Source organism: Herpailurus yagouaroundi, unplaced genomic scaffold (genome assembly GCF_014898765.1).
Source record: "Herpailurus yagouaroundi ecotype Mexico unplaced genomic scaffold, PumYag 189, whole genome shotgun sequence".
Lineage (NCBI taxonomy): Eukaryota > Metazoa > Chordata > Mammalia > Carnivora > Felidae > Herpailurus > Herpailurus yagouaroundi.
The window spans coordinates 5066190-5092738 of record NW_024412420.1 but is presented as its reverse complement, the minus strand read 5'-3'; the positions used below and the strand labels follow the sequence as shown (position 1 = coordinate 5092738).

Genomic DNA, 26549 nt, shown 5'->3' with positions numbered 1-26549 from the left:
GCGGTGCCTCCGCCCACGCGAGGTAGGGCCTGAGGGGCGGGGCCGGTCGCGAGGCCTCGGGAGGGGCCGGCGGGAGGCCGCTCTCGGGCGGAGCGGCTGCGCCCGGGAGGGGAGTGCGGGCCGCGAACTAACGGTCACGAACGCTGGCGGCGCCGCGCGACCCACGTGCGCCACCGCGCCCAGAGACCCGGGCACCCAGCTCCGCGGCCGCGTCCCCGCGGAGGGCAGCCTATCCGTTTTTCCTGTGGGCGACCCCGTGCCCGGCGCGGGGAGGAGCGTGACAGCGCTGGGCGCCGCCCCCTCGGCGCGGCTCGGCAGGAGGCCCCCGGGTCGCGGCGGGGAAGAAGCGGTGCGTGCTCCCCCTTGGAGACCGTGGGACCACCCGGGCAGAAGGCGCCCTCGGTGTCCCCTGAAAGGCGGAGGGCGGGCTAGCGGGGACCGCGAGTCCCGGGCGGACCCCGCCTGTTTGTCTCCCAGTTAGAAATCGGCCTTAGACAAGATGGAAGGGGAGAAGCGGCCGGCGCCCTACGAGGGCCTGTTTGCCGACGGGCACCTGATCCTGTGGACGCTGTGCTCGGTGCTGCTGCCCGTGTTCATCACCTTCTGGTGCAGCCTCCAGCGGTCCCGCCGCCAGCTGCACCGCCGGGACATCTTCCGCAAGAGCAAGCACGGGTGGCGCGACACGGACCTGTTCAGCCAGCCCACCTACTGCTGCGTGTGCACGCAGCACATTCTGCTGGGCGCCTTCTGCGACTGCTGCGGGCTGCGCGTGGACGAGGGCTGCCTCAAGAAGGCCGACAAGCGCTTCCCGTGCAAGGAGATCATGCTTAAGAGTGACGGCAGGGCCCTGGACGCCATGCCCCACCACTGGATCCGGGGCAACGTGCCCCTGTGCAGTTGCTGCGTGGTTTGCAAGCAGCAGTGCGGCAGCCAACCCAAGCTCTGCGATTACAGGTACGGCCTTTGTGGGTACACGTTGTCCCAGGATGCGGGGTAGGAGTCGGGATCTCGCAGAGTGCGCTAGAGACCTACCTTGATCTCTGCAAATGGCCTCAACTGCCCGCTTCAAGGAACCAAGCTTGTCCCGGGTATTGGACAAGCAGGGCAGCTTTGCAGTATCATTTGCCTAGATGATACATCTAGCCTCCGCTCTTCAGCCAGCCTGCCCTTTTGGGTAATAAAACTTGGCACTGAACTTTGATCCAGAGGCCTCTAAGTACTGCATACTTCATAGCCACCATGTTACGTTTTCGCTTTTGTTACTATGGATTATTTCCATTTTAAGTGAGAAAAAACGAAGTGTGGACAAATTGACTTTTCCTTAGACTCGCAAAACTGATTCTCCTCAGCATCCTTTTATGAATGGACAGTGAAAACAAGCATCATTCCATGGCAGCGCTTTAATTATCTTTTTCAAATATAGATATTGGTGCTGTGATGAAAGACAAAACTTAAAGGATTCTCCTTTTGCCACATGGCCTTCTTAGGACTGGTAGCATCTTAGACAGTCTTGGATTAAGCCAAGAATATTTTGATGGCTTCTAAATAGACATACATTAGACAACACATGAACATTCTTAAATATTCTCTGAAAATAGGTGAAGATGCTCTTTGCTGGTATTAGAGATTCATAATAAAAGGAGATGCTGCTCCCGCAGATCATCTGCTTTAACTCATTTTGCAGTTGAGCGAATTTTAGTCAGTGTTAGGAATAGTGTTAGGAATACTAACACTTAGCCTTGTCTCAGCCTTAAGTCTGGACATCTCCATTGTCCTGAGTTTTATTTCTGACAAGTAGAAAGGGCCCTAAACATGTTTAAGACCTAAAAGAGAAAGCTGACACTAGATAGAAAATTACTTTTTTATTTATTTCCATCTTTATTTTTTTCTTTTACTTCAAAATCTTCTTTTTAATTTGTCTTCCGAATTTAGATGTACTTTTGGCATCAATGAGAGCTAGGTTACCAGCGTCTTTAAATAAATTTAATACCTCTCTCTATAGTTAAGCTTTCGTCTTCAAAAGCTGGGATTAGTTGGAAAGAAGACATGACTGGCATATTATTTCCTTCCCTTCTTGGTGTCTGTGTAGAATTAGATAAAAACGGCCTCCATAAATATCTGAACTGCACTTCAGATACTCCTTAATGAATAATAGTGCTCTGATCTTCCACCCAAATGATTTTACTTAGAAATGAGTATCTGGGGGCGACTGAGTGATTCAGTTAAGCGTCTAGCTCTTGATTTCGGCTCAGGTCACGATCTCACGGTCATGGGATCAGGCCCCACATCTGGCTCTGCGCTAAGGGTGGAAGCCTGCTTGGCATTCTCTCTTTCCCTCTCTCTCCCGCATTCTCTGCCCCTCCCCCACTCATTCTCTCTCTCTCTCTCTCTCTCTCTCTCTCTCTCTCTCAAAATAAACATTAAAACAAAAAAGTGGGGCGCCTGGGTGGCTCAGTTGGTTAAGTGTCAGGCTTCAACTCAGGTCACAATCTCACAGTTGGTGAGTTTGAGCCCCTCATTGGGCTCTCTGCTGTCAGTGCAGAGCCTGCTCCGGAGCCTCTACCTACCTCTCTGCCACTCTCTCTCTCTCTCAAAAATAAATAAGCACTTTTTTAAAAATTGCATTTGCACCAAAAAAAAAAAAAAAAAAGCATATCTGACCCAGTCCCTCCTCTGCTTAATTAAACCCCTACCCCTTCAGTTGCTCCTGGTCACTTACCCTGATGGTCTTTCAGTGTAACCTTCAGGTGCTTAACATGGTGCCCAGGGGCTGACGTGCTCTCTGGACCCTGCCTGCCCTTCCAGTTTTTACCTGCCACCACCTTCGTTAAACTTTAAGAACCAGCAACACTGGCTTTTTCATATTTACCTTCTCTTTCTCAAGGCTTTCCTCCCCTGGCTAGCTTTTAGGCATCCTTAGAGACTTGTCTTGTGTCCTTTCCTCCAGGAACCCTTGCCTGATCTACTCATCCCCAGGCCCAGAGTTTTCCTTTTTGATGATGACGTAATATCCGATATCTCAGTGGTTCTCAAAGTAGGTTCCCCAAACCAGCAGTATTAGCATCATTTGGAAACTTGTTAGAAATGCAAATTCTAGTGTTGCCAGATTTAGCAAACAAGACAAAAACATTTGCAATATTGCGGCCAGCTTATATCCCCCCCAAATCATTCGCTGTTTATCTGAAGTTGAAATTCAGTTAAGCATCTTCTATTTTCTTCGTGTACTCCCACCTCCGACCCCCTGAATCAGAAACTTAGGCTGGAGAGGAGCAGTCTTTGCTCTGGCAGGCCCTGCAGGTAATTCTAAAGTTGTATGTACCTTTTACAACATCAGCCTCTGTCCTTAATGTTGTGTCCTCCCCTTTGTACACAGTGAATGTGATGATACATCTTTTTCTCACGAGTTCTTACCAGATACTCAACAGTCTGTCCTCAGCTTGCTAGAGCCCCTCACCACGGGTGGGGATTGTTTCTGTGTAATTTAGGAAATGCTTGTTACTCCCAGGAGAAAAGAGCATGGCGCCCTGAAGTTGTGCGTGTTCTGCAGTGTTCTCCTGTATTTTAGCAATAGCATTATGCAGGGTTACTGAATGCTCTGACCTTCCATAGGAATGAGATATTTCAGGAAAATAAACTATCTATTAGAACTTTAAACACAAGCCAGACCGTCCCTCTGGATTTTACCCAGCCCTGGCGAGGGCTTCTACCATGTCTGTATCACTACAGAAGTATGAGTCTTAAGGGAAGTATAAAGACCCAGGTAACAACTGATTTTGAAGGTTGCGGGCCAGTTCAGCTCTGCCGAATAAGTGACAGAGGCCCTTTAATTTATACTCATTCAGTCTTGATTCAGTTTTCACACGGTGAGCATCTATGTATTTTGTTTCAGGCGCTGTGCCAGATTCTACTTTACCTGTAGGTTTCTTTCTCTTCGTGTATATTTCCCCAACCACTATAATGTGTCTCTGCACCTAGTATCGTATCACTCCTTCCCTGTCCTTCCTTTTTTTCTTAACTGTCACCTGACTAAAATGGGGAATTGTGTTGTAAGTATTCATTATATTTGTTAAATAAACCTTTGTTCCTTATAGTAATCCATCTCTTGTTAAGAAAACTTAAGGTGTTTTTTTTTATTTTTTATGTTTATTTATTTTTGACAGAGAGAGAGAGAGAGAGAGAGAGAGAGAGAGAGAGAGACACAGAGCATGAGCGGGGGAGGGGCAGAGAGAGAGGGAGACACAGAATCTGAAGCAGGCTCCAGGCTCCGAGCTGTCAGCGCAGAGCCCAACACGGGGCTCGAATTCACAGACCGCGAGATCATGACCTGAGCCGAAGTCGGACGCCCAACCGACTGAGCCACCCAGGCGCCCCCTTAAGGTGCTTTTTTATTTATAAGGCTTTTTCTTCCTTACATCCTATCCTCTTACACACACTGATTAATGAAACAAAGCTTTCTTCGTTACATCCTATGTAAGAAAAGCTTCCAAAGCTTTTCTTCCTTACATCCTATGCCCCTTACACACACTGATTAATGAAACAAAGCTTCTGACTTTTAGCAGGTGATTACATTGGCCACTTTAGTCTTGACTTTGATCTTAAACTGTATGTTTCTGTGTTCTGTTGGTATGTATTTATTCATTTCTTTAATTATCTGAAATGATGAAAGATCCCAGATCATTTTTTTTAATTTTCTTTTAACGTTTTTATTTATTTTTGAGACAGACAGAGACAGAGCATGAACGGGTGAGGGGCAGAGAGAGAGGGAGACACAGAATCGGAAGCAGGCTCCAGGCTCTGAGCCATCAGCCCAGAGCCCGACGCAGGGCTCGAACTCACGGACTGCGAGATCGTGACCTGAGCCGAAGTCGGACACTCAACCGACTGAGCCACCCAGGCGCCCCTCCTAGATCATTTTCTAGAGTAGAGGTGGACAACCTTTCTATGAAAAGCCAAAACTAAGTATTTTAGGCTTTGCAGACCATATGGTCTGTCATAACTACTTAACTCACTGTCTGTCATGGTACAAAACCAGCCCTAGACAACACATAAATGACTGGGTGTAGCTGTACTACAATAAAACTTTATTCACAACGTCAGGTGGCAGACGTATTTGTAGTTGGCCAACCCCAGTTATGGTGTGAATATCATAAATGAACACCCCGAGGCACCTGGGCGGCTCCGTTGGTTGAACGTCCAACTTCAGCTCAGGTCATCGTCTCACGGTCCGTGGGTTTGAGCCCCGCGTCAGGCTCTGTGCTGACAGCTCGGAGCCTGGAGCTTGCGTCGGATTCTGGGTCTCCCTCTCTTTGTCTGCCCTTCCCCAGCTCACTCGCGTACTCTCTCTCTCAAAAATAAACAAACATTTAAAAACTTAAAAAATAAATAAATAAATGAACATCTCAACCTCATGTATAGTTCTGCCACCTCCTCTAGCATACTAAAGAAGAGAGCTATCGTGAACAGGTAACTTAACAAAGAATTCTAAGAAGTGTTGCCTGTAGTTTCTTTTTTCCCCTGTGAAGCTTCTTCTTTAAAAAATAAAGCAGTCAGGGGCACCTGGGTGGCTCAGTCAGTTAAGCGTCCGATTCTTGATTTCAGCTCAGGTCATCATCTCACAGTTTGAGGGTTCGGCCCCCACATCAGGCTCTGCTGTCAATGCAGAGCCAGCTAGGGATTCTCTCTCCCTCCCTCCCTCTGCCCCTTTCCCATTCTCTCTCTCTCTCCCTCTCCCTCAAAATAAATATACATTAAAAAAAATTTTTTAAATAAAGCTATCATACACCTGCATAAAAATGGCACATAGGGTGATGTTCTGTCTTGATAAAGGTTTTAGTTATAGGAAAATGTTCATTTGTCAAAACTCAGCAAATGTACAGATTTGTATATTTAATTGTAAATTTTACACCAAAAGAAAAATCCCATAAATAAATGATGAACTCTAGATAAAGATAGGCTTGCTTGCTGAACTATTTAGGAAGTATCCTGATAGCTGCATTCTACTTGAAATACACCAAAAATTAGGTGGATTGATGGATGGATAGAAATGTAACAAAGCAACTATAGGAAGATATTAATGCTGGAATGTAGGTGGTTTACTGTTTATCTGTTTACTGTAAAAAAAAAAATTCTAACACAAAACATTTTAAAAAGCAAGGAGACTCCTTGTTTTTTGGAAATCCTTGTTGAAATATTGAAAGATAAAATCTCATAATGTCTGTAATACTTTCAAACGATTTAGCTATATGTGAGTTTACACAAAGAGATAAAGCAAATGTGGGAAAAAATATCAAGAATCAGAGTGAAGGGTTGATTTAAGGGTATTCACTTTGCTATTCTTTTGACTTCTGTGTAGGTCTAAAATGTCACAAACATAAGCAATGAGTCAGTGACGTGATCGCTGGAACTAAAATATCAAGACATTATATTAGTAATGTCTTGTTTTCCCATCAGGTTTGAAATCTAGATCAGGTTAAACACTAATTACAAAACACATAGAGACAATTCTCAATTATGAATATAGTATTTGTAAGGAAAAGTATAATGTTGAATAACTAGTAAGCATTTTGGCTCTACCTTTAAAGAACAAAGGCTGATAATAGCCATCATTTTAGCTAAAAGAATCTTTTCTGAAATGTATGAGAATGCAGTAAATGATAAAGGTGTCCCAAGTCAGTGGGGATAGAAAAGATTGTTTTACGAATGGTGCTAGGACAGGTATTCTCTGGGGGGGGAAAGTGAGGTCTTCAAACCACACTATCTGCCACAATAAACTCCAAATGGGTGAAAGCAAGGGCCCTTAGTTCACAGATGGATAAGATTCCAAGAAACCCTGACCCTTTCAGGAGATTTTCAGTGGAGCCTGTAGCCCCGGAAGAAGCACTAAATTAAAGACATGGGTGTGAAAACTGAATGGGTGGGAATTTGCAAATAGTGAAGGACTTCAGAGCTTAAAAGCATTTAAGTAAACCCCAAAGGGAAATAGGGAGCTATCAAAAAATAAACTTAAGTACATTAAAAAGTAAATTTAAAAGAAACCAAAAGAAGTTTGCAATAAATATGACAGGAAAGAGGTTAATATCCCACATAAATCAAAAGTGCATGCAATTATTAAAACCTAGTAAAAGGTGACTATAGGACATGAATCCATTCACAGAAGACAAAAAATATTCAGCATCCCCTAGTGATCAAAAGCCTTCAAATTAAAACAAAAAAATGTGTTTTTTATCAAGGAAAAAATTTAAAATACTAACGTGCAGGATTAGCAAGTGTCAGACATGATAGACGTCTCGATGAACTGGTAACAAGCACACTGGACAGATGGACCACATACTGGTTACTGTGAAACTAATGTCCGTGTTATGTGTCAACTGTACTCAAAAAAAATATTAAAAAGAAAACAGTCTTAGGAAAATGCATGCCCTTTGAGTCAGTAACTTGGCTTTTAGAATTCAAGGGAAATAATCTCATTTATGTTTATGGTTGTTCTTCATGTTGTTTATACTTAGAAAAATAAGCTATCTAAATGTCTTAATTTTAGGGGCACTTGGCTGGCCCAGTCAGTTAAGCGTCTGACTCTTGATTTCATCTCAGCCATGATCTCCAAGTTCATGGGATCGAGCCCCATCTGGCTCCACACTGACAGTGCGGAGCCTGCTTGGAATTCTCTCTCTCTCCCCCTGTCTCTCTGCCCCTCCCCTGCTCCCACTCTTTCTCTCTCTCTCTCCCTGTCTCTCTCTCTCAAAATAAAAAAGTAAAACTTTAAAAATTAAAAAATAATAAATGTCTTATTTTTTTAATGTTAAATTATATATTCATATGGTATGGTACTATATATTCTTTACAAACTATATTTTTTTAAATGTTTAATGGCATAGGACAACGTTCATGATAACATGGAAAGAAAAGTACTTTCCAGATGTACATATATCATAACGAGAAACACATCTATGCACAGTAAAACTGAGAAATACAGGGTTGCCCGAGTTGCTCAGTTGGTTGAGCATCCGACTTCGGCTCAGATCGTGATCTCATGGTCTGTGAGTTCGAGCCCCGCGTCGGGCTCTGTGCCAACAGCTCAGAGCCTGGAGCCTGTTTCCGATTCTCTGTCTCCCTCTCTCTCTGATCCTCCCCTGCTTATGCTCTATCTCTCTCTGTCTCTCAAAAATAAATAAATGTTAAAAAAAAAAAACCTGAAAAGTACAGCAAAAAGTTAAGATTTATTGTCTTTGGATGATTTTTATTTAATGTCTCTTTGTATTTTCTAAATTCTCAAGTATATGCTGATATTATCTTACTGAAAATGTATTTTTAAAAATGTATGTAGGTAGTTGACGAATGTATTCTGGTTTTTAGAGACTCAAGCAGTACAGCAATACAGAAGGACATAGGATAAAAAGCAGATATTCTTCTCAGCCCTCTCATCCTACTTTTCTTCCCAGAGGAAACCAGTGTGAAATAATTCAGGGGCACCCTTTCAGATTATTCTCAATTACAGTCCCTTGTTGTAAAGTTAATGGTGTGGTCTCAAGCTTAGTCTGAAAGGAACTATTCACTAAACATATGCAAGTTACTTTACAGTTTTCTGTCTAATGGATCATGCAGGTAACACTTCTTTCAGGGGTAAATAAGACTCCTGAGTAAATAGCAGTAATCAGTTGAGAAATCTGAACATCCACCGGAAAAAACAACCTTAAAATAGAAATCCAAAAGGGTTGACCTTGGGCAAAAGACTTTTATTCTGTCTCTTTTTTTTTTAATTCATTTATTTTCTGCCGGCCTGCTTTTGTCTGTGCACTCAGCTCTGCCTGCCTTATCTGTGACTGGATTAAAGTCTTAGCAGATTAATAATAGAAGCCTGGGACCTTCACCAGCACTATTCTCTGCTTGTTTCACGCTCATATCCAGAGAGGCGAATCTGAATGTACATATCTTCTGTCTATATTTCAAGTACAAACAGAGATTGGTTTTGTATTAACTGCCGACAAGAAATGCACTGTTTGGCTATATCTACTGAAATATTTTCAGATGGTCATAAATTACGAGGTTTTCAAACTGGACAGACTGGACCCCGAGGAACACAAAGACCCAAGCCAGTGGGGCATTTAATTAAGCAGCAAGGACTTTAGGCCTCACAAACATTATTTCAACCAAAGCACAAATAATTAAGATACAGAACCATTGTTCTAGACCCACTCTTGTTTATGTGGATATGTCTACTGGCATTTACCATGTTATAAATTAAAACTGGGAAATTGCTTAAATACTCATTTTTAAAGTGATAAAATATTTTTATGAAAATTTAGTGAGAAGAGTGACATTATTCTACCTTTTTGGTACATTTCTTTGGTTTAGAGGCCACCTAGATCCTCCTGTCGGCTGCTGCACTGGGTCTGTACACACTTGAGAGAAGGAAGATGAAATAACATCTTGGTATTAATATTAAAATGATTTTAATCTCAGAGTCGCCCTGCAAGGGTCTTGAGGGGCTCCAGACCATACTTTATTTTTCTTTTAACGTTTTTTATTTATTTTTGAAAGCGCGATCACAGAGAGAGAGGGACAGAGGATCTGAAGCTGGCTCTACACTCGTAGAGCCCCATGTGGGGCTGGAACTCACAAACGGCGAGATCATGACCTGAGCCGAAGTCGGATGCTCAGCTGACTGAGCCACTCGGGTGTCCCTAGACTACACTTTAAAAATCACAGTTAAAGGGGCGCCGGGGTGGCTCAGTCGGTTGAGCGTCCGACTTCAGCTCAGGTCACGATCTCGCGGTCCTTGAGTTCGAGCCCCGCGTCGGGCTCTGGGCTGATGGCTCAGAGCCTGGAGCCTGCTTCCATTCTGTGTCTCCCCTTCTCTCTGCCCCTCCCCTGTTCATGCTCTGTCTCTCTCTGTCTCAAAAATAAATAAAATGTTAAAAAAAAAAATCAAAAAAAATAAAAATCACAGTTAGGGGCACCTGAGTGTCTGACCCTTGATTTCAGCTCAGGTCATGATCCCGGGGTCATGAGATCGAGCTCTGCATCAAGTGCTTCACTGAGCATGGAGCCTGCTTACGATTCTCTCTCTCCCTCTTCCTCACCCCTCCCCTGCTCGTTCTCTCTCTCTCTCCCTCCCTCTCCCCATCCCCACTCTCTCTCACTTTCTAAAAAATAAAAATCCAGTTATAGAGGCTCCTGAGTGGCCTGAGTGGCCTGAGTATCCAACTCTTGATTGCAACACAGGTCATGATCCCAGGGTCAGGAGATCGAACCCTGCGTCCAGCCCTGCGCTGAGCATGGAGCCTGCTTGGGATTCTCTCCCTCCCTGTTTTCTCTGCCCCTCCCCTGCTCCCATGTGTGCAAGTGAGCTCTCTTTCAAAGTAACATTTTTTTTTTTTAAGTTCTAAAAAACGCTATTAAACTGCCAAGTATTTTCAAACTTTATTGCTCATTTTCACTGTGCAGATAGTTATAAATCTTTTCTTTGCTAGATTTTATGCCCAATAGTGGTGCGATTACTAAAGGATCAGTTTGCACATCAGTGAAATTATGGTTTAAGATTAATTATTGTCTTTGTTTCTTCCTTCCCTCAGGTGCATTTGGTGTCAGAAAACGGTACATGATGAGTGCATGAAAAATAGTTTAAAGAACGAAAAGTGTGATTTTGGAGAATTCAAAAATCTCATCATTCCACCAAGTTACTTGACCTCTATTAATCAGATGCGTAAAGACAAAAAAACAGATTATGCGGTGGTAAGCCAAGTTCATTTTTCCTTATGTAATTGATTTTCACAAAGCTGCCCGAGTCCCTGTGTGACACTTAATGGTGGCCTTGAGGGAAGAATCGTTACCGTGGGCTGCAGAGCCCTGCCCAGTGTTTAGAGCTGTGCCACCAAGTTCGGCCCTTGAGTCCTTTCACATCTAAAGGGAAATTGGAGGGGCGCCTGGGTGGCGCAGTCGGTTAAGCGTCCGACTTCAGCCAGGTCACGATCTCGCACTCCGTGAGTTCGAGCCCCGCGTCGGGCTCTGGGCTGATGGCTCGGAGCCTGGAGCCTGTTTCCGATTCTGTGTCTCCGTCTCTCTCTGCCCCTCCCCCGTTCATGCTCTGTCTCTCTCTGTCCCAAAAATAAATAAAAAACGTTGGAAAAAAAAAATTTTAAAGGGAAATTGGAAATGTTATATTACTGGTTTCTAAATCCCTGCCTGCACCTGCATCACTTGGGGAGCTTTTTAAAAATGCAGATTCCTGACTCCACCTCCATCACCAGGTTTGATTAGGAGGTCGAGGGTAGGTCCCAGGAATCTGTATTTTTCTTTAAGGTCCTCAGACAATTCTGATAAACAGCCAGATTGGAAATTCTTTATCATTATCAGTGAAAAGAAAACAGGGATTTTGCTCACACATTGTTCTAACAGAATTTTTCTATTCGGAACTTTATGTCATTTAGAGCATTAGATGCTCCAACAAATAATTTGAACTTTAAAGCTGTCAACACTTCGCAGCATGTATGTGTGTAGAAACTGATCTAAATGTATCTTTCAGTCTTTATGTGGTTCTTAAGGGATAACTGTAAAAATTTGCATTTATTTCCTACTTGAATATGCCAAAATAGTTGAACTATTTTATCTTGAAATTCAGTTTTGTGTCTTTTCCAAGTTAGGATTTTATTTTATTTTATTTTAGGGTTTTATATCTTAAATGTCATCTTTGACAGTAGTCCTGCCAAAGAAAAAGGCATTTAAAAATTTTTAAATACTATGTTTAATGTTATGGTACATATTTTTTAAACGTACATACAGTGCCTTAATGTGTCTGATTTCAATCTAAGATCATAAGGGGTGAGAATCACTAAGTAAAACTGTAGAACATCATCTTTGTTCACATCCACAAGGAGAAGGGAGAGGAGAGAAAGGGTTAGGTTAGAGAAATACGAATTTCATTTGACTTTGGGCTTTCTATAAATCTGGATTCTTGAATTTAATTGAGTATACCATTTAAATGTTTTTTAAGTTAAAAAAAGAAAAAGCCTTACAAACTAAAATACATTAGAATATATCCAGAGAAGGACAGTCAAGGTAAGAGAGCAGAGAAAATCTGTGTCCATGCTGTGAACAGTTGAAAGGACGTAAAATGGATTGCCCAGGAGACGAAACTGAAGAAGGATACAATGCTTCAGGTGTTTGAGCACAACAGTTATATGGAAGAACAAATAACATTATTTCTGGTTGCCTTAGGAAGCAAAATTAGAATGATGAATGAAAGTTATTGAAACACAGATTTTTAACTCAATTTAAGTCAAAACTTTCTAACAATACATGAAGCGCGAATTAAATTATTCATCTATAAGTTCCCTTTCCATTCTTAGAATTCTTTGATTTATGTATTCATTGTAGTGTGATAGTTGTTTTTTTCCCAGCGTATTTACAGCACTATTGCTACCAAGAAATGAAAAATTTATTGCTGGAGCGCCTGGGTGGCTCAGTTGGTTGAGCATCTGACTTCGGCTCAGGTCATGATCTCACACACAGTTCCTGACTTTGGGCCCTGCGTCCGGCTCTGTGCTGTGTCAGCTTCAGATTCTGTGTCTCCTTCTCTCTCTGCCCCTTCCCTGCTCGCGCTCGTCTCTCTCTCTCGACAATAATAAACACTTCTTTAAAAAAGAAAAATTTATTGCTCACCATCTTTGAGATATTAAACCCTTTTCACTCGCATTAATTTTTTTAGCTAGCCTCTAAGCTTGGAAAGCAGTGGACCCCATTAATAATCCTGGCCAACTCTCGTAGTGGAACTAACATGGGAGAAGGGCTGCTGGGAGAATTTAGGATCCTCCTAAACCCAGTCCAGGTAACTAAAGAGAAAACTTTCCTTCTGTATTAATCTCATGCTTAGCTTTTCATTTTCCTTAAGTTGTAATGGTGGTTAATGCTTCAAACCAGTCATCACTTGATTTTAGGAAAGAATTATAAAAGTATCAAGCCATCCAAATATATAGAGAAAGAGGTACTCTCCTGGTGGGGACATAAAATGGTGCAGCCACTTTAGAAAAGTGAAGCAATTTCTTAAAAAGTTAAATATAAATTTACCCTACCACCTACCAATCCCATTTCTAGCAGTCTGCCCAAGGGAAGTGAAAGCATATGTCCCGCAGAGACTTTTATGCAAATGTTCATAGCAGCGATATTCATAATAGCCAAAAGGTGGAAACAACCTAACTGTCCATTCGCCAGTAAGTTGATAGAACCAAATGTGTACCCACACAAGGGAGTATCACGCAGTGATAGGAAGGGACCAGGTACGACGCATACGTGCAACCATGAACGAACCTCAGAACCATGCTAAGTGAAAGAAGCCAGGTGCAAGGACCCTCGGGGTATGTCCCTTTTATGTGACCTGTCCACAACAGGCAGATGTACAGAAACAGAGGAGTGAGGCCAGGGCTGCAGAATGGGAGTGAGTGCACCCAGACACTGAGGGACCCTCTCGGAGCAGTGAAAATGCTGTAGACTGGATTGTGGTGGTTGCACAGCTCCGTAAACTGACTAAAAGCCATTTAATTGTGCACTTTAAAAGCGCATTTCCATATATATAACTTGTGCCTCAGTTTAAACAAGAAGAATAAAAGGATGGCTGCATTGAGTTTACGTGCTGGCTGCTTCTACTTTGAAAAACATTTATAAACAACTCCTGCGACAGTCAGAAACGCAGTAATTTTTTTCCTTCCCATTTGTATTTTTCCCTTTCAACAATAGATACTTAAGGAAATTATAAAAGTAATAAAAAGGGAAAGAAAATCACCTGCAGTTTCCCCACACCAATACATCGGTTGTTTTCATTTGTCCGTGTTCTTTGCATGCATTGTCTGTGCATCTGCCTATTAACATCACAGTAACAATACTCTAGATTTAAAATTTGTGTTGTTTTCAGTACTTAAAGAGCATTTGTCCCTGGTGTGATGTAGTCTTCATAATTACACCTGAAATGATGAAGATAATTAATTGAATGGATATGTCCTGTTTATCCAGGCTCCTGCTGTTGGAGATTGAGTTTGTCTCATAATTATACAACCATAAATAATGCCACACTGAATACCTTTATAAACAGGCGTTTTCATTTTTTGAAATGTTTTCCTAGATCATTTACAGAATTAGAGGTATCAAGGGTCCTTGCATCTTTACATCATTGTATGTATGTTGCAAAATTACTTTCCAGAAGTGTGCACTAACTTGCACTAGTGATGGATTTGAAAAATCCACTATAAAATATGAAGCAATGTGCTAAGGGTGAACTTAGCACATTCTGGTTTCACGTGAACAGAAAGGAGGCAGTGTCGTGTAATGGATAGACTATAGGACTGAAGGTGTATGTCAACACTTAAGTATTGGGGGACTCACAGGCAAGTTATTTAACCTCCCTGCGCCTCAACTTCCTGGTCAGTAGAACGAGGCTTACTTGTGAGTAGGGCCAGCGTCCAGATGAGCCGCAGTATCAGCAGTCTGGCGCATCACTAGGCGCTTCGTAGCCCGCGTTGTTCTCTAACCGCATCCATACTTATCTGGGGGGACGTCATCCTCACAGATGGAGGATAGTGTTGGATACAAATAAGTTTTCTTTTTCTTTCACTTCTAGGTTTTTGATGTAACTAAAACCCCCCCTGTGAAAGCCCTGCAGCTTTGCACTCTCCTTCCCTGTCACTCGGCCCGCGTGCTTGTTTGTGGAGGGGACGGCACGGTGGGCTGGGTCCTGGATGCAGTCGACGAAATGAAGATTAAGGTATCAACCTTTAAGACCTGCGTGCCCTTCGCGGAAGCAGTTCCGAGATAACGGATACAGTATTACGGTTACATTTTTTTATTACGCAGATAAATATTAGAAGACATTGCCAATTTTGAACGTTATGATTAAGCAGTTCCTATAACCTTCAGCGAAACAACATACAGCTGTTATATTTGTGTCTCTCTTGCTTTGGTCTATAAGTTTTACCAAATAACATTACCCCACAAATCACCTGAAGAGAAAACTCCCAACACACGTCTTCCGTTTTCTAGGGACAAGAAAAGTACATTCCGCAAGTCGCAGTCCTGCCTCTGGGAACAGGCAACGATCTGTCCAATACCTTGGGCTGGGGCACAGGGTACGCGGGAGAGATCCCCGTCGCTCAGGTCTTAAGAAATGTGATGGAAGCAGATGGAATTAAACTAGATAGGTGAGTTTTACTTCCTCCAAAAGGTAGATTTCTGGAGCTTCGGTAATATTGTTTGGTCTAAAAATGAAGACTTGAAGTAGTTACAAAATGTAACTTAAATGTAAAAGACTGTGTGAATTGTACTCATCCACGATGCTGGGGTTTTGTTATGTTATATGAGGACTGAAGTCACCTTAGGTAGAGCACTCATCTCAAAATTTGTGTAGTCACTTAGGTGTGCTTATTTTTTCAAATGCTTTTTTAATAAAAGTACTTCATCTACAGGACTGCAAAGTTAAGTGGCAGTTAATTTGATAATAATTGCCTTTTTTTTTTAACTTCTGTATTTTAGATGGAAAGTTCAAGTAACAAATAAAGGATACTACAACTTAAGAAAACCCAAGGTATGTTTTCTGGGCCTCAGTTGCACGTGATTTCAGCACTCTTAACTAGTCCGTCATTTTATAGTGGATTTTTCAAATTCATCATGAGTGCAAGTTAGTGCCCATTTCTGGAAAGCAGTTTTGCTTTGTACACGTGTGGTGCAGCGGTGGGATACAGAGACGCGGTTCTCATTCCCTCTGGGGACCGGTTGTGGAGCAGAAGAGAAACCCACGTGCTCAGCCCCCAGTTGGCCTGTAAAGAGGGCTGTGGGGGAAAACACGTTGTGAGTGCGGGTAGCGCCTCCCTGGCAGATCGGGCTGGAGAGGTTTCGGGGGAAGAGATGGGTGAGGTGGCCCTTAAAAGGTAAACACAATTTAGATGGACAGAGAAAGGAACAAAAGACTTTCCAGGCAGATGAAATCGATCCTGGGGACACAAATCATGGTTAGCAAATACTGCGGAGATCAGCTCTGTGTTTTCTAAAAGATACTCTGGGGGTGGAGTGAAAATAGCCTTGAAGATTGCATGAGGGCAAAATACGGGGACTTTTAGCAGGAAGACAGCAAAAACATTGTAGAGGTGGAAGTGATCGACCCTTGGCAGCTCGGTAGTAGAGCAAGAGAGAAAATACACGTTATGCCAGATTTCTGGTTGTTGCGGCTGGATGTGTGGGAATGACCGTAACCAGGATACAAAGAGAAAGAGTTTCAGGTTTGAGTAAGAGGAAAAGGAGTTAGATTGGGGGCATACCAGCCTTGAGGCTGTGGCACATTGGAAGGGGGTTGGAAATGCAGGCTTAGTTAGTGCTCAGGAACAAGACAGAGCTGGGGATGGAGACTGAGGCACTCATGCTGGGCTGGGAAATAAATTAAGCAAGGACCAACATCCTGGCTTGACACGGATAGAAACTGAGACCCTGGGGGTTGCAGTGAAAGTGAAAAGCAGGTGTAATGGGCATACAGGAGAAACCTGGGTGCAAAGTAGAGCCATTCGAGATGATAAGGTCTGAGGTGCAGCACATTACTCAGAAAAGCAAAGTGAAATTTATGTGGATTGTCATTGGCCTTTGAACCGAAGCTTTATTTATGGATAGGTAGCATCAGCTCTAAGTGAAACGTAAATGCAGAAAGCGTTAAATTTTGATAAAGAACATAAAGACTGAGATTTAACAGATTACACATATGTAACAGGCTTGGATTGAAGCATATTGTAGTTGCTCATTCTTCCCCCTTTTCACAGGAATTCACAATGAACAACTACTTTTCTGTTGGACCTGATGCTCTCATGGCTCTCAATTTTCATGCTCATCGCGAGAAGGCACCATCTCTGTTTTCTAGCAGAATTCTTAATAAGGTGTGTTGGATAAAATAACATTTCCTGCTTATCACTGAAGGTACAGTAAAAATAGTTCAATTCTATCTAGCCCTCTTCCAAGTAGATTCAGATAGAACTTACTTACGGAAACGTTCACCTGCTCTGTTTTGTTATTGAAGTATTTTGTGGCTGTGACAAACTTCTCACAATTTGGAGAATGTTCCACAGCACATTCTGCTCCAGCAGCAACTAAGTGAAATTCACGATAGCCTATCTTACTTAAATGGCAACAAACATTGGAAAGAATTTTAGGCAGGCAGGATAAACTTTTGGTGAAGTCATGAACGAGAAAAACATAGATTCCTTTGGCTTCAGAAAGCTCCAAAATGCAGATGAAGGGAGAAAGGGAGCAGTTCGTTTGCCACGGCTTTTACCTACGCTCACCACTCTGACTCCTAGTACAAGTGATTCCTTTGGTGCAAGTTTCACTTTGGAATTGTTTTTTTTTTAATGGCTTTTGGTGATTGAGCAACAGGATGTAAAAATTTAATGCGAAGCGGTTTTGCTCCTGGTTTCAGTTTTACAAGTAGTTCACATTTACAAATAGTTACCTCTTACTAATATAATTACTAAGGCCGCAAGTGTTGCCGTTTGTAAAAGTAGTCATTAACATCTCAGAGCTTCCATCAACCTATTTTCGGAAGTGATTATAAGTGTCCTTTAGATGTGTCTCTATTCCTTTCATTAAGATTCCTTTCATTAAGTGATCTCAAGTACTAGGAAAAGGTGGAGTTTTCTAATTTTGATACAGTATTTCTTTATAAAATGTAGCTTTTTGGATAAACTGGGAGAAAGCACCATTTAGGCACATGCTACTGAAAAATGGGCTACTTCAGCTCGGAAGTAACACGTCCTTTTTCCCCAGGAGAACCTAGTCCACTGTAAGCAAGCAAGGCTCAATGATCACGTCAGGGATCGTTGCTTCAGTGTCTTATCTTGCTTACGAGCTCGTTAGGTTGCTTTAATATCCCATTTTCTGTCCATTTCTCCTAGGCTGTTTACTTGTTCTATGGAACCAAAGACTGTTTGGTACAAGAATGTAAAGATTTGAATAAAAAAGTTGAGGTAAGCTTTGAAAGTTTTAGGTGGTCTCTGGATTATAACCTTTTTTTAAGAAAAATGCTGAATATTGTTAACATATTTTGCTAACATACATGGAATGTTTATTGTGGTCCAGGCGCTTTACTAAGTGCTTCATACACATTATCCCACTGCGTTGTCACCACAATCCTACAAGTCAGGCACTACTCTGTTGCCATTATGCAGAAGAGAAAACTGTTTGAAATGAAGTAATTTGCCCAAAGGCACACATAATCAGGATTTGAACCCAGGTTTATCTCCCTCCGGTCTGTTGAACTGATACTGAGCAGATGACAAATGTGAAGCAATCTTCACGTAGTACCCGACTCATCATGGACTCTCAGAGGAAGTTTAAATGTAAAGTTTATATGACAATTGTGATGTGTCTCTCTTCTATACAGAGCAAAGTCGAGATGTAGGAGCAGGAAAAACAGAATATTAATGAGTGCTTGTCGCTACAGTATCCCTGATGTCATGATACGGCAAAATCTTGTGTATATTCCTTGCTTGCTTCCAGAAAGAATCTGTAATGGTTAACAGCACCAACAAACACATTAATACAGAGAAACGTAAAAACTAGTAAAAAGAATAAAAGGGCAAGAGCTTAGGAAGAGAGAAAAGTGAGCAGGGAGCGTGAGGGGCCTGATGATACGTATGCCGGGCAATTAGGCTGACGCTGAGCTCACACGCTTTGCGGCCACAGCGCAGGAGGAATGGCAAGATTTGCCATAAAAAAAGTTCCTTGCCCTTTATTACATTTGCTTCATCCTGGACTTTGATAACCTTGGCGGAATGGGCAAACATGCTAACGCTTTATTGTTTTGTGTGATATTTTATTTACACAAAAGTTATTTGTGAAGCCATACACGATGCCAGGCACTGTCCTAGGTACTGGGGATCCAGTGATAAATCCCTTGCTCTCACTGAGTTTACAGTGTAGAGGGAAAGAAAACATTTAAAGCACACTGCAGGATAGTGTGACAGGTGACATGATCAGGAAATGTTACAAGAATAAATAAGGGTAGTACATAACCCAGGGGCTGGAGAGACTGTCTAGGGAAAGTGACTGTAACATGTCTTTCTGAAAGAAGTGATGAGCTGGAATCTGAACATTAAATAAGAGATAGCTGAGTGAAAAAGAAGGTGGAAATTGTTCTCCACTAAGAAGCATATGTGCAGAGGCCCAGAGGTGAGAGAGAACATGGTGTATTCGAGGGAGCTCCAGCTGGAGGATAGCTCACAGGAGGGACAGAGCAGGAGCAGAGGCCAAATCTCAGAGGGGCCGTACTGGCCCGTGAAAGAACTTGGATTTCATCCTGAGCTCCAGTCAAGCGCAGAAGGGCTGCAGTCAGGATGACATATTTGCATTCCCTAAGTGCTCAATTTCCTGCTCTGAGAGCAATGAAGATGAGGAGAGACGGGCCACCTCTGCAGGGCAGAGGTGAGGGTGTGCTGGACTTGGGACTGTCCGGAGTGACGGAGAGGGGAGGTGCTTGAAAGTAGAGGGTAAAGGCGAGGAAATCAAAGATGACCCCAGGTTTCCGGCCCAGGCACCTGAGGCCCACGGGGGTGCTCTTTCCTGGGAGGTAGACAGTAGGGGCCGCAGGGAAGATGCTTTGCGTTAACCCAGTCTTGCGCCCAGCAGTTGCAGGTGCCACCACTGGTTGGAACCATTTTATGGGCAGTAGGATCCACAGATCTGGCCCGGTGCGCTGTCCTGGACCAGCAAGATAGAGCTGTCAGCGCTGAGATGGCAGTTAACGACATGGCAACTGGCTTTTTCCTCCGGAGTCTGCGGCCCGAGAAGAGAGAGGAGCCTAGAACGTAGCTAGAGGCGGGAGGTGGAACTCAGCAGTGACCGAGGAGGAACACCCAGAGGAGGAGGGTCTGACTCCCAGAAGGGAAGGGAGGGAGTAGTTTAGGAAAGGGTGTCGGGTGCCACTGAAACAGTAAATTGGGTAAGGCCTGAAAAAGATGAGATTAACAAAAACTGTGTCATTTTACCTTAGTTTAAAAAAAATGAAGTTGTTATAATTAATGTAATAACCACTGAACAGATGGGAAAGGCTGATTCCTGGGGCAGGGGGTGGGGGGGGAGCGGGTAGGAAATAGTCTTCTCTACATGTGTGTCTGTCACATCCTGTATGTGTGCGGATGGAGGTGAACCCTTGGTGGAAGTGTGCAGAAATAGTATGCCCTGTAGTAATTCACTACTTGCGTTTCTTTAAAGCTAGAACTGGATGGTGAGCGAGTAGAACTGCCCAATTTGGAAGGTATTATAGTTCTGAACATCGGCTACTGGGGCGGTGGCTGCAGACTGTGGGAAGGGATGGGAGATGAGACTTACCCTCTAGCCAGGTATGTACATTTATGATTGGGTTTTTTATGACACTGTTTTCTTTAAAGCAGTCTGTTTTGGGGGCGCCTGGGTGGCTCAGTCACTTAGGCATCCAGCTCTTGATCTCAACTCAGGTTATGGTGTCATGGGTTCATGAGATCGAGCCCCACGCCCAGCTCTGCACTGTCAGCTTGGGATTCTCTCTCACTTGCTCTCTGCCCCTCCCCTGCTCACATGCACGCGCGTGCTCTCTCTCTCTCTCTCTCTCTCTCTCAAAATAAACATTAAAAAAAAAAAAGCAATCTGGGGTGCCTGAGTGGCTCAGTTGATTAAGCATCCGACTTCAGCTCAGGTCATGATCTTGTGGTTCGTGGGTTCAAGACCTGCGTTGGGCCCCACACTGACAGTGCAGAGCCTGCTTGGGGTTCTTTCTCTCTCCCTCTCTCTCTCTGCCCCTCCCTGACTTGTGCTTTCTCTCTCTCTTGAAGTAAACTTAAAAAAAATTTTTTTTAGGCACTCTGTTGTTTATAGACTAATATTTTTTCAAATTTCTATTTTTGTATGTGTCATTAATATGAATACCTTATTAAATAATAAGTTGATTGTCCACCGCTGTGAAAAAGTATTTGTCTTAACGTGACTGATCTTACTTCATTGCATCACACAATCCATGTGTCCTTTTTCCAACTGTAGGCATGATGACGGTTTGCTAGAGGTCGTTGGAGTGTATGGGTCTTTCCACTGTGCTCAGATTCAGGTGAAACTGGCAAACCCTTTTCGAATAGGACAAGCACATACGGTGCGGGTAAGTGATATATTGCTCTGTATTTCATTGAGTCCCATTTCTAAGCCACTGATCCATAGCGAAAGAAATACACACTATAGCTTTCCAGAAACAGCGGTGCACAGGGGCACCCGGGGGGCTCAGTCAGTTAAGCATCCGATTCTTGATTTTGGCTCAGGCCATGAGCTCAGGGTTCATGGGATTGAGCCCCACCTCAAGCTCTGCACTGGCAATGCAGGGAGCCTGCTTCAGATTCTCTCTCTCTCTCTCTCTCTCTCTCTCTCTCTGTTCCTTCCCTGCTCGTGCACTATGCACTCTATCTCTCTCTAAATAAATAAATTAACTTAAGATTTTTTTTCTAAAAAGTAAATAAATAAACAGTGGCTTACACCCACACTGTCACTCAGCCTCCACCAAAGGCTTCGATATGATGGGGAAGAAACAAAGTGTTCAGTGGAAAAGAATCCCTTAAACAACTGATGATAAAGATATATTCAGATTAATTTTCTAAGAAGGAAATGCTCATAATTGTCCCTAGAAAAGTTAAGGGACTGTGGATGATATTACTAAGGAAGACCTTTCTGAGCTTCTGGGGACTTACTTGTTTCTAATTATCTGTTCCCTAATACCAGTTGATTTTGAAGTGCTCGATGATGCCAATGCAGGTAGATGGGGAGCCGTGGGCCCAGGGCCCCTGCACTGTCACCATAACTCACAAGACGCACGCACTGATGTTGTATTTCTCTGGAGAACAGACGGACGATGATATCTCCAGTACTTCAGATCAAGAGGACATAAAGGAAACCGAGTAGATGGATGAGGAATGAAAGTTTAGAATTCTCCCAAACAAGTAGATACATATTTGTCCAGGAGTAAAATTCTCTATCAGCTGTTTGGTCTTAATTTCACCAGTAGTAGAATGGGTATACATCTGTGTAAATAGCATTCCAAAAACAGCCAAATTGCCAGTTGTTTACAGATGCCTGTTCTTTTTTCAGCAAAATGGTCCCGTCATATAGTACTAACTTTACAAAGTCCCAGAGGGCTAATGACTTGCAGGTGAGATGTTTGTCATGGCTTGATGTGTGAGAGCAGGACTCGCTCTGAGGTCCACAGTCTCCTTCCTTATTCTTGAACACACATTTGATGGACAAGATGTAGGTGGAAGAATCATTGCCATCTTAATTCTTAATGTTGTGACACCATCCTAACATTTGAAAAGTTAACTTGCTTTTTTGAACGGAGATGACTGGTGTCCTACCCCCAGGGTTAGTGCGGGGCCTTCCACCGCGGCTGGCCCCCGAAGACTTCTCAGCCTAGCACTGTGTGGATCCATACGGATCTGTTTCCAGGAAACCTAAAAAGGAGAAGTGTTAAAGGAAGGCATTACTTAAATTTTTTATATAACTTTTAGGAGCAGATTGAGACCCCCAGATGTTGCTTGGTTAACCCTGTTAATGACCACGTTGAGCTGAAATTCAGCATCTCATTTATGACCCTGTGGAGCCAGAAGACAGCCACACAGTTGAATAGGTAACAGTTAACATTCAGAGCACTTCGGATTGAAAGTTTCCAAGCTAGACTGTTAACCAGTTTCTCCTGAGTAAGAGACAGTATCAACGATTGAAAAAAAGTACTACAGAAAATGTATTTGTCCTATTAGTTGCTCAAAAGAAGTTTGATAATGATTAGTAACTTCTAAAAGTTCAGTGGTCTTGTAGTATTTGAAGTACAGTAGTCTTTTATATCCAAAGTACAGAAATTCCCCTTGGGGAAACAGACAGAATCCTGTGCTAAAATGTTTATATCGTATTTATTTTAAAATGAGAGAGAGATTTTTTTTATTTATTTATTTTCTTCATTGTGGTATACTTGTGTTTAGTGTTTACAATATATGGCTTTATTTAATAAGTTAAATTCGTCACATAAATTCAGCTAGTCACAATCAGAAATGTAGCCTATTGACTAAAGAAGTAAAACCTATAACTTAATTTTCCTGGAATATCATCCAGATATTCTCATTCTTCGGAAATATTACTCAATATTTTTTAAAAAGAGGGAGAATGAAGCCACTGGCAAACTACCTTTACGTAACTGAAAGTTTTGTTTCATTGTTTTATTTGACTCTCAATTGCCAGAAACTGATTGAAGGGCTGGTCTCATGGTTCCCCAGTAGATGGCACTCTCCCGGTGTGAACCCGCCTGATCCCTCAGGCCAGTGAGGCACACCCTTGGGCCACCAGCCTGGTGTTTTCCTAACAAATGGCCCATTTGTGGGCTTGGTGGTCTTTCACGCCGTTAATCTCTGAAAGACGAGACTGTATCCCCCAAAACACCATTAGCTTCCTATAAGGATCTATTATGAATGTACCATCCGTGAATTGCCATTAAACTTAAATTCCATTCACCTTCAGGCCAAAGCCATGTTTTAAAGGAAAAACTTAGTAGTGATACAGTAGTCAGTGCATTATATAAAATACTCTGATTCTGCTTCAGTTAACCTCTTCCACATCTCAACAGGAGATGGTAAATTCTAGTATTGACAGATTTTGCAAGCGGATCTGTTTTCACCTTTTCATACACCTTTCATGGTAGGGAACCTGTCGCTATTGGTGGCAGAGTTTTGTAGATTTTCTTTTATGGACCGATCATGTTTTGAGTATAACGAATCTTATTCCTTAACTCATGGTCGACACTGTTACAGGTATCCCATTTTATAAATCTAGGCTACAATTTATCTTACTATAATTCCACAGTGCTAATTGTAGAATCAAAGTAAATAGTTTGGGATGCCAGAATTCAAATCATCAAAATAGCTAGAAAGCTTTGGTAATAACCATAATGTTACATCGGATCTAGAACAGGTTTATATACAACACCCTTGTTTATTTAAACAAATTGTTTTTTTCAATTTTCATAATCCCATGAGGCTTTTCCCTGCTGACCCTTCATGAAGCTTTTCCGTTACCTTAGTCTCAGTCATTCAGATTCATTTAGGAAACTTATTTTTGAATACCATGTCATCACACATCTTATTTTAGCAAAGTCCGTTTACTTTTTAGGCACATTTGTCCGGCATTTCAAATAAATGTACAGGCACGGGTCTTGTTTTCAAAAGGATAGTTTACACGACTCATGTTGCAAGTATATTCTAAGTATATTTAAGAGTCGCGGTTGTTGACATGACCAGTGATTCTATACTTTACAAAAAATCATTTGCCATAATATTTTCCTGTTCCATTTTAAATTGTCTTGACTAAACACGAAAACAAATTCTGTGTTCTCAGGAAGAAATACATAAGGCGAAGCCTAGCTCCATGTCTGTTTTCAGATTCCTCTCCCCCTTTACTGTCCTCCTACATTCCTAACCCCTTCAACTTCGTGGCTTAAACACTGAACACCTGGCAGCTCTTATGGACCCCATAAGTAGATGGTGATAATTTCTCAGTGCTTTTTATGTTGCGTAGAAGTCAAACTGACTTGTGTTTTAAAACACAAGTTGTCTGATAGTGAGGTTACACGACCTTAAATGGGTTTTAGGTTTTCTGCAGCAATTAGCTGGGAACCCCTAATGTAGCTACTGTTTATAAAAATTTTATAGTCAAAATTATTTATTTTTATTTTTTTAGGGTGTGTCAGAATGTGTCGTATTTGCTTTTTGAAATGTGTTTGCCTACTTCGAGTTGTAAAATATTCTGTGGCTCAGAAATTGTCAAGTCCTTTTTGCGTTGTAAAAATGAACACTACCAGCATGTCAAAAGAAAAATAGTTTGCATTTGTAATGTAAAGTAAAATTGTATTTACTGTATATTATGGAATTTTAAATTTGCACTAACTAGGAAACTGTAAAGGTTATGTTAATTTACAGATTCATGTGGATCCGAATACATCATTTGTACTTATTTGGCCAAATAGGTCAGTAGAATAGGTGATAGTTTTGTGTGGTTTTTCCTTGAGGTGATAACATTGAAGCAAGAACCAGCACTTTATACTCAGAATTGTTTTTAATTCTACCTGATTTGGGACAATGGAATGTAGGTCGATTTATAAAAAAAAATATATCTAGGAACTTAAAAGAGTGTTGTTACTGTGTCCCACTCCGAACGAAGGCATGTTCCCAGCAGCAAGACAGAAGTGGTTTTGCGCTTGCTTTTAAAGTATGCCCTATAGGGGCGCCTGGGTGGCGAGTCGGTTAAAGCGTCCGACTTCAGCCAGGTCACGATCTCGCGGTCCGTGAGTTCGAGCCCCGCGTCGGGCTCTGGGCTGATGGCTCAGAGCCTGGAGCCTGTTTCCGATTCTGTGTCTCCCTCTCTCTCTGCCCCTCGCCCGTTCATGCTCTGTCTCTCTCTGTCCCCAAAATAAATAAACGTTGAAAAAAAAAAATTAAAAAAAAAATAAAGTATGCCCTATAGCTTCCCCACATCTTCCCTGTAAGGCCTCTCTCCTCTTTATCAAAGTGTGATCTACCAGTTGTCTGCAGCGTCCGTCCGAATCACCTGGGGAGCTCTGATGCCGAAGGCCAGCCCCTGACGTCATGAATCAGTGTCTCTGATGGGACATAGACATTTCGTAATCCCATGAGGCTTTTCCCTGCTGACCCTTGGTGCTTTTATTCACAAGCACCTCGAGTGCTTCTGAGGCTTTTCCCTGCTGACCCTTGGTGCTTTTATTCACAAGCACCTCGAGTGCTTCTGATGCGCGCTGACATTTTTAAAGCGACTGGTCTGTACCTCATGCGTTTACCCAGGGCTTTTGCTGGATGGATAGCATGCAGGAAAATTGAATCAGATGTTCTTAAAATTGTTTTTCCTTCACTCCGCTAACTGCGTTCTTCCCCCACAAATCTCTCTCCTAAAGGAATGCTGTGAACGATTTGTTCATGTCCCCCTGTCCTATCCAAATTGATATATTTATCTGGACGCTATTACCTAAAAATTGGTAGCCTCCGATTCTTACATGGAAACGGGTTTTGAAACTATGATCTAGGGAGTCTTAGAGAACATGTGGTGCTCAGGGGCCAGTGGGATGGGCCCCCAAGGGGCTCCCGCTTTCTCCCTTCATTCGGTGCAGCCCCCCCACTGGATGCTGCTTAAGGTAAGATTTCAGCAAATAAAATTCTGCCTCTTTTTGAAAAAAAAAAAAGGATTCCATACTTTTTAAAAGGGTTTGGAAGCCACTACTCAGTGAATGACTCTGTCACCTGGTTAATTTTCTGCTGATTTTTACATATCCAGAAACCTCGTGTTTTTTGACAAAAAATATTTTGAAGGTCTTGCTGCTTGGAATACGACCATCTGGCTATTTCACAAGTTTTAAAGGCATTTTCTTTTTTTTTTTTTTTTTTTTTTTTTTTTTTTTTTTTGAATAGTAAAGCACTGGCTTAACCTCTGTTCCTCACATTTCTGATGTTAGTATAGAAATGGTCTGA

General features: G+C 42.3%; 1 protein-coding gene across 1 annotated transcript; it reads left to right on the top strand.

The window, feature by feature from the left end:
- On the top strand, positions 1 to 25193 carry DGKE (diacylglycerol kinase epsilon). The gene is made up of 12 exons (XM_040497060.1): positions 1 to 22; positions 478 to 954; positions 10572 to 10731; positions 12704 to 12823; positions 14606 to 14749; positions 15025 to 15182; positions 15514 to 15565; positions 16785 to 16898; positions 17913 to 17984; positions 20230 to 20357; positions 21031 to 21142; positions 21754 to 25193. Exons 2-12 carry the CDS (start codon positions 500 to 502, stop codon positions 21931 to 21933), a joined length of 1695 nt encoding a protein of 564 aa, XP_040352994.1. The 5' UTR covers positions 1 to 22; positions 478 to 499; the 3' UTR covers positions 21934 to 25193.
- Positions 25194 to 26549: the final 1356 nt, after the last annotated feature.